Source organism: Pleurodeles waltl, chromosome 6 (genome assembly GCF_031143425.1).
Source record: "Pleurodeles waltl isolate 20211129_DDA chromosome 6, aPleWal1.hap1.20221129, whole genome shotgun sequence".
In the NCBI taxonomy this organism is placed as follows: Eukaryota; Metazoa; Chordata; class Amphibia; order Caudata; family Salamandridae; genus Pleurodeles; species Pleurodeles waltl.
The window spans coordinates 450,668,612-450,686,542 of record NC_090445.1 but is presented as its reverse complement, the minus strand read 5'-3'; the positions used below and the strand labels follow the sequence as shown (position 1 = coordinate 450,686,542).

The 17,931-nt window shown below is 42.6% G+C and overlaps 1 protein-coding gene across 1 annotated transcript in view; it reads left to right on the top strand.

Annotated features, from left to right (window-relative positions):
- The window catches only part of SLC26A9 (solute carrier family 26 member 9), a 188,522-nt gene that overhangs the window by 120,464 nt on the left and 50,127 nt on the right, over positions 1 to 17,931 (top strand). The window contains exons 13-14 of the mRNA XM_069238573.1: positions 3,829 to 3,906; positions 4,045 to 4,140. Coding sequence (XP_069094674.1) covers positions 3,829 to 3,906; positions 4,045 to 4,140 — 174 coding nt within the window. The remainder of the gene's footprint in view (positions 1 to 3,828; positions 3,907 to 4,044; positions 4,141 to 17,931) is intronic.

Below are 17,931 nucleotides of genomic sequence, written 5' to 3'. Positions count from 1 at the left end.
TTCCTGGGACCCATGCTTTGTGCTGGTCTCTCCGCTGTCTATCCAGCAGTGTCAGGCTCTGTTCCTCCACAGCCTGTGAAGTCCTTGTAAAGCCTGTGAGCTGCCACAGTGCTGGCTTTGCATCCACAGGCCATTGGCAGGAAATGAGATTTACAGATGGCCCTTAGCCTTCAGAGCAGGCTTTCACAAATACCAGGAAGGCTGAGGGAGAGACAGGGGACCGAAATGTTGGTGGGGCAGGATGTCAACTTAGGGGACAATAATTAGCACTGGGACAGGCAAGCTGGAGAGAGAGGAGCGAAGAGAGTGAGAGAGAGGCGACAGAAACGGGGGCCCTAACAAACATTGGTGCACAGGGTGCCACTAGCGCGCTAAAGCCTGCCCTGCTCATATCTCACAGTAACTCAACAATACTGTTTTTAGAAAGGGAGATACTCTGCAACACAGCACTGTATTTAAAAAGAAAGAGAGTTACTTAGCAATAGTTTATTTAATTACCCAAACCTCCTTATCTTCTTCAAATCTTGCTGCTGTCTTCAGGGTTGGATCTTCAAGGGACACAAAGGGTTGGCTCAGGAGGGACAGGATGCAGACAGCAATCAACAAAGGGCCTCTCATCTCCCTTTGTTCTCAGAAGTGCAGACTGCAGGCAGCTGATGGCAAGGTGAGAAGGAATCCCTTGTGTGCTGCAGCACAACAAAAGGGAGGAGGGCGAGTGTCCTGGAGCCAGGTCACAGGTCAAGTGCAGGGCCAGTATAGGTAGCGCTTTCATGCGCTAATGGCCCTGCGAATTAAAGGAGAAGGGAAAATTCTTCTGTCCCCTCGTCCCCCCCACCCTTGTCCCCTGTGTCCCCCCCACTCCAAAATCTGGGGGGGACATATCCCCTGCATCCCCCACACTTCCTACGCCCATGATTGAAGGGTTCTGTCAGTGTAGAGAAAAAACACTTTTCCTTACTCAGTCAGGCATCATTCTCACCAACATTAAGCATTCCATAATGTTTCTTTAGTTGATGACATCTGTTTGGGTTTTATGACCTATTGTAATATCATGCACTCGATGGCCCATCTAAAGGATGTCTTTTTTTTGTCTGTGAGGAATGAATCTCTGCTTTGAATCTGCTTTATTACAAAAGTAATTACTTTTTTGGGAGCTCCATAGCTAGATCGTCAGCAAAGCACCAACACACTTTGGCAGCTATGGGCTAAATTCTGATCTTCCTAAGAATTACCAATACATCCATCTTTTGAGAGCCTTAAAACGGCTATATGTTTGGATGGAAATGTCCACTGAATGGTATGTGGTTGTGTTCCCCTGTCCTGAGTGTCCAGCTGCATGTGAATCTGGGATCCTGACCTTTATTTTGACCTGACAGTATGGTAACCTAGCATGTGCACAGAGGTATAGGCTTGTCCCTGACATTGTGAAGTCCAGGACCTCCCCTGTGACCTGGTAAGCTGCACAAAGTGTGCCCTCATATTGAGCAGAGGACCACTGTCCCTGTCCTAGGTGTAGCACATAAAGGAGTTGTGGTCGCGTAACATGTATCTGATTTATAGTGGAAAATATATTTTATCTGTGTCAGTGAGATTGTGGCATACTAGCCCCTCTGGTGTAAAGTTCTACTACTATGTGAAAAGCAGAACCCTGTTCTGACATCCTGTGTGTATGTCAAGTGTGTGCACGTACAATGAGCCTTTGACACATGTGTGGTAGTAGAACTTTGTGTGCAAGTGAGTCTGAGTATTGAAGCCAGTGGAATCTATTTTGGATCCCCTGCACATGATGTAGAATGAGGACAGCTTTCCTGAGACATTCTTGTGGCTGAAGGCTGAAAAGCTAGAACGTCACATGAATGAGGATGAAGACAAGGCTACCTTTAGAAATCCAATAAGGACCTTGTTATCAAAGGGCTGCTGATTAGTTATTCAGAAGCACTGCTATTTGGTAAATGGTAAGGGTGAAGGGTGGGACTGTACTCAAGGTGGGGAGGTTTCTAGGCCAGGTCTGTCCTTTTGTCTGTCCCTGATTACTGCCTTAGAAATGCTGATGACAGCTAGGTGCAAAAACATCACTGTTCATTGGGCCCATGTGATGGGTGCTGCTGCTTGGAGACAGCCCCAGTGCTACCTCCTTTGAACAGCATCAATGTATGCACAGACTGTGTGTGAAGATCAGCCTTGAAAGTAGACCAAAACCAGGCTGCTTCTGAAATGTTAGACTGTCTGGGAAATGTATATAAAAGTGGGATCCAAACCACCCCACTGGATTCCAGTGCCATGTTCTTCTTGACCAAAGATGGCAATGCTCTGCAGAGTATTTGAAGAGCTTTTGTGTAGCCATGGCATGATAGCCAGTCTCTCAGAGATGAGAGGACATCACCTGAAGTATGCACTTTCTGCTGAAGGTCTGCGTAGTGCCAAGAAGCATAGCCCCCTGATGAGAGAGAGGAGTGTGCCTGCTACTGTAAGAAAACAGACCTTTCAGGGGGAAAAGCCCACCATGTTCCCAGTATAAGTAACAGCCAGAGAACGTGCACTGCAATAGAAAGCAAAACTAGGTGTGGCACTTATTGAGTGGGTCTCCCAGTTTCTTTTCATAGTTCTTGCTGAGAACTGCTCCTGAGATATCACTACATTGAGTGTAGCCCTGTTCCCTAATAGCAGCTGGGAACTGCAAGCTGCAAACTGGTGCTGCCGCTGCCAACATCAGAAGGAAAACATGTCACTCCAGAATGGAGCCTTGCCAGTCTTGGAGCTTGGAGGCCACTGCAATGGGTTGCCTGAGAGACTATGAATGCTGGAAAAGCCATGCCTTGAACCCTGGACCTGCTGTACTATGATTGTCCAACAATGCTGATGTGCTGCCACTCAGGGGAGCCAGATGGTCTGGGAAGCCACAATTACTAGAGAAAGTGACCGCTGGATCTGCTGTGCCGCAATCATCCATTAACCAGACCCTCATATCACACAACCTGATTAACATTCAGGCACAATGAGGCATCAACCACAACTGGAGCAAAGGAATGAGATATGTTCCAAGGAAGTTGAAGACGTGATATGAACTATTGGTGAGGTGCGCATCTCACCTCTTCCTATTTCCTACTTCTGACACAGAATATGGGGGGAACTGTAATTCCTATGGTCACTCAGGTAGGGGGAGAGTACTAGAGCAAGAAGGTGTAGCATACAGAGAATGTAACCAGTGAAATAAACTGGTGTTGGCTCCCCTAATTGCAATTTGTAATATTTAGTTTTGTAGTCATTAAACTACTTACTTTTACGCAAAGACAAGCACTGGGTCGGGCATTACGTTATTATGTCTGTTGGTTGTTTATGGAATTCTGATCTCTTGGCCCCCATACTACTGCTACGAGAAGTCTTGGACTGCCCACCATTGCTACCTTGAGAGTCAAGAATCGAGAGGGTAGTAAGGGTGGAGAGGGTTGTAAGAGTGGATAGGGTTGTAATTGGCTCAGTGTTCACAGTCATAGTAAGATGGACCCCAGGACTCTGGTAGACACTTACCTCAACCACCAGGGTTGAGGCCCAGTAGCCCTGTCTGCTCTGTGGACCCCTGAACGGGATCTGACACTGCACCTCTGGCTTCATCTGGCACCCAATTTATGGATAATCCATAGTGCTAGCTTTGATTAGGAGTAATTTTCTGAATTTACATGTGACCTTCTTTTGCATGGTACAGAATATGACCATATCCCAGTTAAGATGGGCTGTAATGTAAGTAATACCTGCCTAGATGTGATTGAATTCTTGTTTTTACACAGTATCACAATCTGTTCTTCAACCATCAATGTCTGTGTGTTTCAGATCGCTAGCTTTTTGGTAATGATGGTTGTGATGATCACTATGCTGACATTAGGAACCTACCTGAACCCTTTGCCCAAGGTAAGGAGCAGATGCCTTAGAACTGTTTGAAAAAATTAAATGGGATTTTATTAACATAATTTACAGAATTGTACGCGATTGATATGGTTTCTAGCAACACATCAACATTTTCATTATGTTTGTTTTAACCTGAAACAGTCTGTACTGGGAGCCCTGATCGCTGTGAACTTGAAAAACTCCCTCAAGCAGCTGTCAGACCCATTCTATCTGTGGAAGAAAAGCCGCATGGACTGCGTGAGTAGCCGCTTGTGTCATCCGAGGATGGGTCAGGTGAAAGAGGGTGGAAAAAATCATGGAAATTGTGAGATTGTGTTAGAGGGTAAGGGAGCAGGCAAACGTTTAACTAGATGGAAGAGCATAGTGCATCTGGAGACAGCTCTGCGTTAAAATCCATCATTTCCAAGGGGGTATGAGTCAGATGGGCCTAAAACTGCAAGATATATAATCCACAAATAGCAAACAGTTGCAAAACCCATACATACAGGCTGTCAAACCAACATATTGCATGCCTTCTTAGTTGTCCAAGTGGCACAGTAATATCATTACAAATTATAAAAGGCAGTTTCATATAATATTAAGAAATATAGCGGATATAAGGTGTTTCTTATCTGAGGTGTTGGAGGTGGAGGCAGACTTTGCATTGCCAAGACATTGAAGAGCACACTAATTAAAGAGAAATAGTGGACGTGTCCATGGTTACACTTTTGAGGGGGTAGAGTAGACTGGTCGCTATCATAACCTTGGTCTTTCTTGGAGATAAAGGAGGGAATGACTCTAAGATGGTGTTGGGAATATTCCACCGAAGGGGAGTAAGTAGTTCAAGGGGCTAAAGATGGTGGGGCACAAGTTGGTAGAACTATCTTTGTCCATGAAAACTATGTTACACCTACTGCACTGTGCCCTGTTTTCAATACTGACCAACCAACTTTTTATTGGTGAAGAGAGATGTTGGTGTTTGGGCAGATTAAATTGTGTTTGAGAAGTGAAACTGATAATATTATGATAGGGGTGAATGAGTAGAAATGAAGTCCCACAATAGACTGTCACAATAGTCCAGTTAGCTCATTAACAAATGTATTTAACAAGGATCTGTCCATTTGTAAAGGGCAGTGCTGGCGGATGTTCCTTATGTATGACAGCTGGAACCTAGTGTGCAATGGTGCATAATTTGGTATAGGATTCAAGCACTAGTATACAAATAAATCATTCTATGCACCTGTCTTTTGCAGATCACATGAGGCTGGTATGGGGAATGATATCTGTCATATAAGAGGCGGGAGTTGTTAAGACAATGAAGAACATGATTTCTGTTTCAGAGGAATTCAGCATAAGAAGTTGAGAGCCATCTAATGGTTTATCTATTGAAGGCAATCTAATATTTTGGTGTGGAGGAGGGGGTCTATAGGATGGAAAATATTATTTGAGTGTTGTAACAATTATAGTAGAATCCAAAGCATGAGATGATTTCTCCAAGCGAAGTGTTTTAAAACACACACTGGTAACATATCAAGACCATGTAACAATAAGGGCATTGTGGAAACTAAAAGCAAACAAGAATTCAAATTAATTTGGTTTAGGCGGTCATGGCTAATAAAGAAATGTTAATTTGGAGATTCACTCTGCAATAGTGGAATGATATTTATTTGTAAGATGTAATGCCAGTGACTTTATTTTCCATCATTGAGGCCATCCATTTTGTCCAGCGGAATCTGACTAACCTCCATCTTTTTGTAAGGCTGTTGACAGGTTGCTTTACTTGCAATGAGAGTCGCTTTCAGGGGGGTTTGGAGGTGCCAGTTCCTGTCCACAGAAGAAGGCTAATGAGCAGTGATTTGTTCAGTTTACTAAGATGAATAACGAGAATGTCTTCTCTAAATAAACCAACTCTTGCAAGAACATTATCTGCATAAACACATGATGTGTGCTAGCAAACGAATTGGATCCCTGAGGGGATCACAGAACAATGCAGGAGAGATAGAGCAGTTACTTCATCACTTCCGAAAGATATCCCTAAGTGCATAAGTGCTGGTACGTATGCACTTAGGGGTATTTTTCCGAAGTGATGACCTCAGGACTCCTCAGTGGGAAAGTATTCATCAGAAGAATATGTTACATTCGGTAAAGGTTTTTAGGGGGTGAAGATGGCTTGCTGGACTTCAATATGGCTGCTTTTCTTGGGTACTTCAGCACAATTGTCACCTCTGAACCAATGTCTGCCACTGGGAAAACGAGACGGTGCTGCTAATTGGTGTACGTTTGTGTACAGAGGCAACAGCACCTGTTTTTCAACATGACGCTCCAAGGTAGACAAGATGGTGCTGTATGTTGCTGGCAGTCTGGGATGTGAACAACTCTTTACAAACGGCAGAGAAGATTTTTGATTTTCTTCCTCCAAGAATCCCAGTCATAAAGGAAATCTGTGAGACACATCATGAAACATCTTCACCCAGGGGGATTAATTAATTATGGCCACACTGAAGAATCTGCTGGTTGCTGCATGCCACACTGAAAACAAGTTTTTTTTTTTACTCAATGGGACCCTCAAGCTATAATGAGTTGCATCATGAATAAACAGCAAAACATTGGCACCTTTGATTATCAAAAGCTGCATAGGGGAACTCCAACTTGACTGAAAGTTATAAGAGATTCAAAAACTGTGTAATCACGTATGTTCAACCTTGGGACCATGATGGATTTTCAGAAAATCACTCTTAATCATGGAAATTTGCATTCTGGGGCAGATACCGAGGGTCCAAAAGTTGAGATGCAACAATTCCAGCACAATGTGATTTTTGATGGCGACTTTCATGCAGAACCACAGGACTATCCTTTAGAGGTTCATTGGGAGAAGGTATGCTATCATATCATGGCAGGAAAATTGTCTCACTAAAATATTTTGTCCTGAATATCATCTGCAAAAATATTGGCCTGCTGGAGTTGGTGATAGAAAACAATACACCATTTTTGTAAACAATATTTAAGGCACAACATTTATGCCAGATGATATTATTTCACCAATAGTCTAACATACAACCTCAAGGAATAGAGGAGGAACAAACAAATTGCTGGAAAAACTAGCTGATCTCAGCCGGCAGAAATTAGCAACTCACAATGGAGCTAAAAAGAGAAACATGACAGTGAAAAGTTTCAGAGTAGTAGTCTTTCTAAATCTGAGCCTCATGACCCTAAAGCATAGACTGGACCTGCAGGCCAGACGTGGAGGCTTTGCTTTGGTTCTTAGCCAGGACATGGTCTATGACAGAGACAAAACATTTATGTTCACGAATACAAAAGCATCCCCGTAGTATGATAAAATGTCACCCACATCTGGTGTAAAGTGATATGAATGGACACATTTATGTTAATAAACAGGACCTCCAATAAGCTCTCTAACATTCCCCACTTGTGGACCAGGTGGTGCATATTAGTGTGAATTTTAGCAATTTTTGCAAAGACACTATCTCTTTTGGATTTTTTTGCGAGTCTACTACTGGTGAGATTATTTCTTCTCTTCAAAAACTCTTCTGGTCCCATAAGCCCACTGGAGTGGCATATAAAACAGGCAGTGGTATTGAATTCTGTTCAGAATTTACGGATGTAAAATGAATTGTTCTCTTCCTGAGAGTAGTTTTGTTGTGCAAGACACTTTCTCTTGTGTTTCAGTTTATTGGCGGTGTTACAGACAGTAAGAAATTGGGTTATTAGTTGAGGGGAGTGAGTATTCATCTCAAGTAATAACTACAATCCTTGTCAGGATGACGCAACAAAATCTTTAAATTAACCTAAGCTCAACCCCCTGGTAGCTATGGCACTAAGCAGATAGGCTTAACTTAGAGGCAACGTGTTAAGTATTTATACTGTACCAGAACAGTAAAACAATCAAAGCAAGACAAAATACAATGCAAGAAAACAACAAAAGAAAAATCCCAAATCTAGTAAATTTTAATAGATACAATGACATCAGAACAGCAAAAATCCAATAAAGGAAGCCACAGTTATGACGTTTTAAAGATTGAATACAAAAATAAAGCCAAAATAATGCCAAAAAGCATGGTTATGGTTGACCGGTACCCAAGCACAAGCTAAGGTGAATCAAGGTGAGCATGGGTCAGATACACAAAAAACAGGTTCAACCCAATCAGAAGTTTTACCTTGCATCTTAGTCTCTCAAATGGAAGTCAAACATCCTCAGTGGGTCAAGAAGCAGGCTTTTGCCAAAGAGGGCTTCATGATATTGGATAGCCACACAATGAAGTCACAGTGAAGTGTTTGACTTTTGGTGGGAAAGCTCTGAGTCAGAAAAACCTGAAGTTCACACCCAAAGTACATCCCTTATGGGCTGGATATTTTTTGCACCTTTTTCAGGTGATGATTTCTACATTTGGACCTAGGGCCTTATTGAGGTCTTGACGGACGAGTTACTCGATCACAAAGGTGATGGATATCCTGTTCGCTGAAATTTAAATCCTATCGGTTATAATGGGATTTATATTTTTGCAGATGGGATCTCCGTCACTGTTGTGATGGAATAACTGGTGCGCAAAGATCTGAATCAGGACTTTAGTCATTTTTCTGGAGCTTGGATTCTTCCAGTGGGCAAGGCAGAGACTGTAGCCAAAGAGCGCTCCACAAAGCTTGATAACTTTTTCTTAAGGTTTCCCTGAATCAGATTTGCTAATGTGGAAAAGCCTTGAGCAGGAGCTATGTAAATCTTTGGCCCAGCTGCAATGCATCTTCATCGGATCAACTTGGCAGGTTGGTCTTAGTCCTCCAGAGACTCCAAAAGCGAAAAAGTTCCATGTTTCACGAAATATTAGGAGAGCTACAATTTAACAACAGACAAGTGTCCAGGAGCTTGGGACAGCACTTGGGGGTCAACACTCACTCCAGCAGAGGTCAGCAGCAAGGTCCAGGGAAGGCATAATTAGACCTGGTCTGCTGGGAAGTTGAAGAAAAAAGGCCTTTTGTTGCTTGTTGTGTTCCAGTAGCTTTCATAGTAGGTCAGTCTTATGACTTTTAAAGTCCACGTCTTTGTCCAGGGTACAATAGGGAGCACAGGTCCAGTCTTCAAGGCTCTTTTCAGGTCACAGACACAGGGGTCCAGTTATCTTCTGTTTTTTCACACATCTAAAAAGTGTTCTGAGGAGGGTTCTGTTGGTGCCACATTTATGCATGGCATCAGCCTGAGCTTCGTGGTGACTCGTGGCCCCTTCCTAACCAATAGGGTAAAATTTCCCAAGGACACCAATATTCACTTTTGCAGCACTTCCTGTGTGCCCTACTGTAAACAATCCCACAGTGTCTCTCCATGACTAAATCATAGATGGTAAAACCTCTTGTGCAGAGCCTGTGCGGTCAACCTAGAAGTGTGGACCTGGAAGTGAGCAGCCCCTATTGTGTGGTCACTCTAATCTACTTCTGGGGCAGCTCCTCTCCCACTGGCATTGGTGCCTGTCTGACTAGGGAGTAAAGAAGAGCTCTGCCGAGGGGTCAGCTAACATTTGTCTATGACAGGATATGACACTTTATAATTAACCAAGTTCTTGGGCAAAGCCCAGATGGTTATCTTGCCAGAGGAACAGACACACCTCCCACACTCAAGGCCTTTGTCCTGCTCCAGAAGCAGTTTTCACACCTCATCAAGGGGGCTATTCAGCTGCCAGGTGACAGTTGGAAACTATGCAAATAGGCCTCTGGAGACTTTAGGCAGGCATAAGCAACTCCCTAAAAGTACCTTTTCTAGAATATTTATTACAAAGCAACTTCACCAGTGATTTAGGATTGTGATAAATATTTCAGAAAGTCCAAGAATGAAGTCTGTAGCTGTCTCCTAGCCCGAGATAACATTATTACATTTCATATTGTATCCAAATGCTTTCCTAATGGAACAGCCAACCCTGCTATAGTGAAAATAGCTTTTTGACACTTTTCACTATAAAGTCATGTTTACCATTTAACTTTTACAAGTCCTAAATTTAAATACCATGTACCCTGCCTTATAGAAAGTAAGGCTTTCTTAGGCGTGACTTTTTAGTATTTAAAAAAATGTTTCAGCTTGCATTATATCGTTATTTGGAAAGGTCAAATTTGCACTTTAACCTGGCACAGCCAACTTCAAACGGTTTCATGTTTATACTGTCACTTTAGCGGAGAGGGCAATGGGTGACATTGAATTTACAAGCCCTGGGTACACCTTGGTACCGTCTACTAGGGACTTAAAGTTTAGTTAAATATGCCAATTGGGGTATGCTAATTTCATCCTGTTGAAAAGGGGAGCATAGGCTCTTTACTATCCGGTTAGCAGGGGTACAGTGGACAGAGTTCTAGAGCCGGCAAAAACAGTGAAGTCAAACATTTGGGGGTACACCATGCAAAAGATGATAATTTCCAACAAAGTAATTGTATCTATTTTCAATAAGCAGATTTAACAGGGTACCTTTGTGTAGTCAATAATGGCTCTGTCACTACAAGTATGGTGTGCAAACAAAAAAAATATTTGGGGAGGGGACCCTGACTGTACCATCCATAGTAAAACTCAGGATTCTAGGAGAGCAGTAGTCTTGGATACCCAACAAACGCTTTGAAATCTATCATGTCAGAGCAATAAATACACAGGAAAGGAGAGCACCGGAGACTATAATAAAATGGATGGGTGGTGTGCAATCAAAGAATAAACGTAGGTTCACTACCAAGATTGTTTGAATAAGCTGTAGGAGTAGATAAGCTACTTCCCAATTTAGTCAATCCCGGGGAAAAAGCTTTCCCTGCATTCTAAAAAGAATTACACGTGGCAAAATTGCATGCATTAGCATACAATCAATGAAGGATGATTTCCAGTCAGCAAGAAATTACATACTTTTATGTGCAGGGGAACTAGTCCTACAGTAGTACTATTTCAAATACTCATAAATGCCTTTGTGAATAGTCCATATATTGCTAGGATGAGTAACAGGAGATAGGTTACTGCTAATAAACACTGTATGTACTCGCATGCACTGCTGCATCTCTGTTCATACCTTTTTGATCCACCCGATGCTTAAACATGGCTACAAGTTTTACACAACATAATTTGAGCACGTTAATGATCCTCAATCTTACCATAATAACCAGACTACCAGCGCATGTCCTGTTATCAGTGCATGCTGAAAGGGCCACATGGGGCCACACAGAAGATCTCTGACAGCTGGAGATTATTGTGTCTTTGTCTGGAGTGGGAAGAATTATGTGAATTCTGCAAGGTAATACAAAACGGTAAAATGCTGCTTGTGTTTGTGAAATGAGGGGAGTATCATAACATGGTTAGATACCAAGGACTAGCCAACTTTCTAATGCTCTCGGTTGTTCTTCATGCCGCTCCATATATTTGCACATTGCACACAATAGGTTCTGGCTAACATAAGAAAGGCTATCTGCACATCAATACCCTTCCAGCAGCACAGATTTATACATACATGAGACACGACCTCAGATACTGGCACTGCCATAAACCTAGCTGATGAGGCACATACTCTAAATGTGCACAGCGTAACATCGCAAGTCATAATTATGTTGTATGCCCTTCAGAGTACATTAGCAGAGATAACAGGATCATATGGATTTGGGTATCATATTAATGTGGACCATACCTCAGGCTAAATGAGTACCCGAATGTGTCAGGTATGAACGGATATTTATGCCTGCAGTCCATTCAAGTATGCATGCAAATAACTTGGTGATGAATCTACATTACAAATTAAACCTATTGGTCTTTAAGCAAGCACACCACCTCCGCTCAACTGGCCACTGACACTACGTAGATTCAAGGTCTGAGCCCCACAGTAAAATACTCAGGGACATATTTACAAGAAGGTGGCACATCAGTCCTGATTCACCACTTTTCCTGCGTCGCCCTGCACCCCCTAACAACACCATGTGTGTGCCGTAATTACAATACTGCATACAATAGCGCACGTTAGATAAATAGCATCAAAAATGTTCACGCTATTGTGGTGCTTTGCAGGATTAGCACCAAAAATATGGCGCTAATCCTGCAAAGTCAAAGGAGGCCCATTGAAGACAATGGCAGTGTCACTTTAACGCCTGCCTGAGGCAGGCATTAAAAATTATGCTAAAATGGTGCAGTGAAAGCTTGTAAATTTCACTGTGTAACTTTTATGGGCCTCCCAGAATGGGAATTGCCCCTTTGCATGCATTATGCCTGGTGCAGGCATAATGTGGCACCAGGGGTTACAAAGTGGCACAATGCATGCATTGCACCACTTTGTAAATATGGCGTGGGGAAATGGCCTCCTTAAAGCGACATTAGCGTAAAAAGAAAATGACGCTAGAGTGGCGCAAGGAGGCACAAGGGGCTTGTAAATATGCACCTCAGGTGTTGCTTTCAACAATGATGTCTGGTTCAACCCACAAGCAAATCTTTGGCATCACAGGTTCAATACATTGACTTTCTTAGAGACCAGCTTATTTTTAATATTATTGTGCTCAGCATAGTTAAGGATAGTTTGTAGAGTTTGGTTGATAAGTATTATTATCCTCTAGTCTACATATTTGCCAACGTTCACATGCTATCTACCCAGATTCTGGCTGAGGCAGTTACTAATGTCAACGTGAGCACATGGAGGACCCAGACATGCCAACATCAAGGCCCACTGTCTGGAAAAGGGAGACATGGGGACAGGGAGTCACACACTGAGGACCAGAGAGACACATATATTATAACAGGGATAGACAGACTCTGGGACAGGGAGACACTATACAAGAGAAATACTAGGATAGAGGAACACTGGAACCTGAAACCCCTAGAATATAGAGACTGTGGGACAGTGAGACACAGATATGCAAAGACACAGGGTAAATCAAACATAAGGACCATGTAGCACAATGACATTGTGATGAAAACAGGGAGACACAGGTACAAGGGGACATGGAGATAATCAAAACAACTGGAAAACAGAGACATTGGCACTGTGAAATGAGACAAAGAAACAGACATGTGAGACTGGGATACACAGAAACATATCTGCAGAGATACAGATACATGGAACTTGGGACATAGAGACACTGTGACAGGGTACACAGACAGTGGGACAAAGATACACAGGCTTTGGGAGACACTGTAACAGGAAAGACAATGGGCCAGGATGCTCATGACAGGGAACAGGGAATATGACACAGCTATAGAAACCAAGCAATAGGGAAAGACGGCCCATCAGACAGGGCAACATAGACTTTGGAACAAGAATGCATGGACACGGGGAAAGTAACACAATGACAAAATGGACAGAGCAGTGGAGACATGGAAAATGGGAAGTAAAGTTATTTGGATAGGGAACCATACATTGTGACATGGACAAAAAAAATATGGAAGAGGGATACTGACAGGAACCGAGACCTGAACACACTGGAGAGGGTATCAGCATCCTTCAGATTAGACTCAGATCTGATCGGAAATATACTCTCCAGACACAAGTATGACAAGGCTATGAAATTAAGTATTCTATCCAAACACAAAGAAGCCTAATTTTACATTGACCTGATGCACAAGGTAGAAAGCTAGAGCTGCTACCTTTGCGAAGGCAATTCACAGTGTACAAAACTGCATTGCGATTAATGACAATTATGAATCTCAAGGCACATTTTGCAGACCCTTGCAAGTCACAAGGGAAACGGGACAGCCAAGGGGTGTTCCCTCCCCCTTGCAATTCACAATAGTAGGCACAAATAACCTGTGACCATTTTTGTGGTCAGAGAGTGTGGAATGGTTAGTGCTTGCCTGACTTCATTACAAACACAAAGTGTAAACTGTCAAAATGTGCTAGTTTGCACTTAACTCATGCATGCTGCAGACATTGGGAGGGCAGAGAGTGGTTTGAATGACCACTGTATGCACTCCTAGATGCCAAAATCTCAGTGTGTACTGGTTGTGGCATTGGGATACCTGTCCCTTCACGGTGATAGAAACTGGCAATGTTCTGATATAGATCTGATATGCCATGCAGGCCTCCATCAAAGCATTCACTACTTTTACCAAGCAGTAAAAATTTGAATCATGTCTCATTAATATTCGTGAGGTGGGTGCATTAAGACTTCTTTTGAAACGATCCTATGCTATGTGAAGGTTTTGAGAATTTCTCCCACCACAAAGCGAGGTCCTGGTGGCAATACAATGCAAAAAAGTATGCTATTACCGGCCCACTGGGACCCAGGTTGGTAGAAGACTTAGACATACAGGTTTCTAAAAGAAACCAGATGTGGTAACTTCAGATTCCTTCATCTACCATTGCCGTTGCCCACCCTGAAAGGTACGGCGGACTCCAGATTAAGGTTTCACAAGTTCTTCTTTATTTCCAAGATATAGTAAAACAGCCTCAACTCCTGTCCGCCCACCTGGCTCCACAACGCAACTCCCCCGCAACTGCCCCCCACATTCAAACCCATACACAGCATTCCAAGTTCTAATCCATCTTGATTATATGCATGGTCACGCGGAGAGCGCGTCGCATGCACATGTCATATACCTAACACATCTCCTTCCTTATAACAACACTTACAAAATTAACATAAACAAAATTACTTAATAGTTTACATGCTACGACTTATATGGAGAATTCAATACCTGTGTACTCCAATTCTACTACAGTCACATCGGCACATAATCATTGAATTTCTTAGGCGGTTTAACATTTCTAGAAGACCGTCTACAACGGATCACATGTTCTAGAAGAAGAACGCATGCTAGTGCGTTCAACCTGTTCACCGGCACACACATCAGCTTTGTTCACAGTACTAGACAAAGATAATTTGTTCTTATTCCACCATTTACCATCCTCCAACTTAACGGCACTGTCTCCTACACAAATTATCTTCCTGCAGTCGCTAAACTTGGATTGGCCCTTGACCATGATTCCCGGAAACTTCACCCTAACTAGATTCCCCACCTTCCAATCAATCTTGAGGTTGTGACGCCATTTGTATGACTTAACAGGAGGTTCAGTGTCCACCTTAGTTATATATTTCTGTTGCGCAGCTATGCGTTTCTCCATAACACCCTAATCTTTATGCCATGGCACAGCGAAACGGCCCATCCACTCTCTAGTTAACTTTGAAGATGGAATACGGCCGCGTAGCAGGACAAAAGGCGAAACTTGAGTGTCCGAATTGTTCGTGGTACGCAGAGCCCACAGCAATTTGGCTAACTCTGATTTGCAATGTAGACCACTAGACTTGGACAACTGAATATTATCCTTGAGCACCCTGTTGAACCTTTCTACAAGCCCATTGCTTCGAGGATGATACAATGATGTCTTAGAATGTTTAATGCCTAAAAACCTCATAAACTTCTCAAATTGTATTGAAATAAACTGAGGACCATTATCCGTTAAGATCTCATCCGGAATACCTTCTTTAGCAAAAATGCTCTCCAACCACTGGTTCACATTGTTAGAGTCAGGAACTTTGACAAATTTTACTTCTGGCCATCTGCTGTAGTAATCGATAAGCACTAATCCGTACTCGTGGGACCCGTAAGACAAGCTGACTGGACCTATAATGTCTATTGCAAGTTTACTCCAGGGTTTATCTGGAACCTTAACAGCTTCTATCGGGCTCGGTACAGTAACTTGGGACTTGTCACTAACTGCGCAATGCACGCAATCCCTCACAAAATGCTCTACACATTTATCAACACCGGGCCACCAAAATCCTTCTCTGATCCGTCTTTTCATTGCTCGCATTCCAATGTGGCCTTCATGCGCTAAAGTCAAAACCCTCTTTCTCATGCTATCCGGTACAACTAACTGTCTTGACCTAAATAACAAACCATTGATTACTGATAATTCATCAAAAACATGTTTAAACTTGTCTTTTAATTCATCCCTAGAGGACCACAAGGACCACCCCGTGGTTACAGCGTGCATAACTGATTTCATGTCCTGATCTGTCTCACACGCTTCCCTCACTCCTGTTCATTCAGCACACCTTCCAGAAGTTCACTAAATGAGCACACCACAACGTCATTATCACCCTCCTTGGCACCAAGATCAGTTGACAATTCTCCAGAAAAATCGGAGCTAGACAGTCTAGACAAACAATCCGCTCAAATATTTTCTTTTCCAGGTACATATTCTAACCTAAAATTGTGCTCACACAATTTGTATTGCCACTTGGCGATCCTTGGAGTGGCTTTCTCAGCACCCTTGACAGTGAAAAGTTGAACAAGCGGCTTGTGATCCGTCCTTACAGTAAATCTAGTTCCCCATACGAACTGTTTAAAGTAACTGACGCCCCACCAACATGCCAAGGCCTCCCGTTCGATCACAGAGTACGTTGGCTCAGCACCCTTCAAACTTCTCGACGCAAATGCTACATCTTCATCCTTACCAGCACACCACAACGTCATTATCACCCTCCTTGGCACCAAGATCAGTTGACAATTCTCCAGAAGAATCGGAGCTAGACAGTCTAGACAAACAATCCGCTCAAATATTTTTTTTTCCAGGTACATATTCTAACTTAAAATTGTGCTCACACAATTTGTATTGCCACTTGGCGATCCTTGGAGTGGCTTTCTCAGCACCCTTGACAGTGAAAAGTTGAACAAGCGGCTTGTGATCCGTCCTTACAGTAAATCTAGTTCCCCATACGAACTGTTTAAAATAACTGACGCCCCACCAACATGCCAAGGCCTCCCGTTCGATCATAGAGTACGTTAGCTCAGCACCCTTCAAACTTCTCGACGCAAATGCTACAACTTCATCCTTACCATCTCTCCTTTGTAATAATACGGCCCCCAATCCTTTCTGGCTGGCATCAGTCATTATGATAGAGTGATCCCGGGTGTCAAAGAGTTTTAAGGGAATCGCATGAGCAATTTCTTGCTTCACACTCTCAAATTCCCGGTTACAATTAAAGTCCCATAAGAATTTTACATTCTTCTTCAATAGATTCCTTAAGTTATATGTCTTTTCTGAGCAATTTGGTACAAATCTGGCATAAAACTCTATCAGCCCCATGAAAGACCTCAATTGGTCTTTATTCTCCGGACACACAAAATCCTGAATGGCTTTAACCAAGCTTACTTTAGGTTTGATACCTTCAGCTGATAATTCAAAACCCAAGTAATCCACAGAAGACACACCAAATCGGCACTTAGCGGAACTGAGAGTTACACCTTTCAATTTCAGTACATCTAGCACACAACCTAGTTTTTTGTCATGCTCAAACTTGTTCTTACCATAAACCAAAATGTCATCCTGAAATGCCCTCACTCCACTCAACTCTTTGAACATACTCTCCACTGTTCTCTGAAACACTGCTGATGCGGACGAAAACCCAAAAGGTATACGCTTGAACTAGAATAAGCCAAAAGGTGTAATAAAGGCTGTGTAATGTCTTGAGCTAGGATGTAGACTAACCTGATGGTAAGCAGATGTCATGTCAAGTAAAGAAAATACTCTACCATCTTTAATAGAGGATAGCATTTCCGAGATGTTAGGCAGGGGGTATTGATCAACCCAAATTTGGTCGTTTAGATCACGCAAATCCACACACATTCGTAACGATCCATTCGCTTTGCGGGCTAACACAACAGATGTGACCCAATTTGAAGATTCTATAGGTTCAATTATGTCCAATGCACACAGTTTGTCTAACTCTTTCTTAAAATCGTCTTTTAAGGTGAGGGGAACCCTCCGTACTTTGTGTACTTTCGGTTGTGCATCCTTATTAATTTTAATTTTGTGGGCAAAACCCTTAAATAAACCCACATTACTATTAAATATCTCAGGATAACGTGATTCCCATTCATCACACTTGCTCGAAGACACCTGCAAAAACTAATTTTTCATTACAACTTGTTCAGGATTATTTGGATCTAACACCAACATTAATTTACACCAACCTTAATTTACCCTGATCGCACCATCCTAAAAGGCACGTGTCATCCTTGGCTACATAAATTGTAGTAGGCGTGATGTTTTCTTTAAATTTGAGTGTCGCTTGGAATTCCCCAACTACCTCAATTGCCTT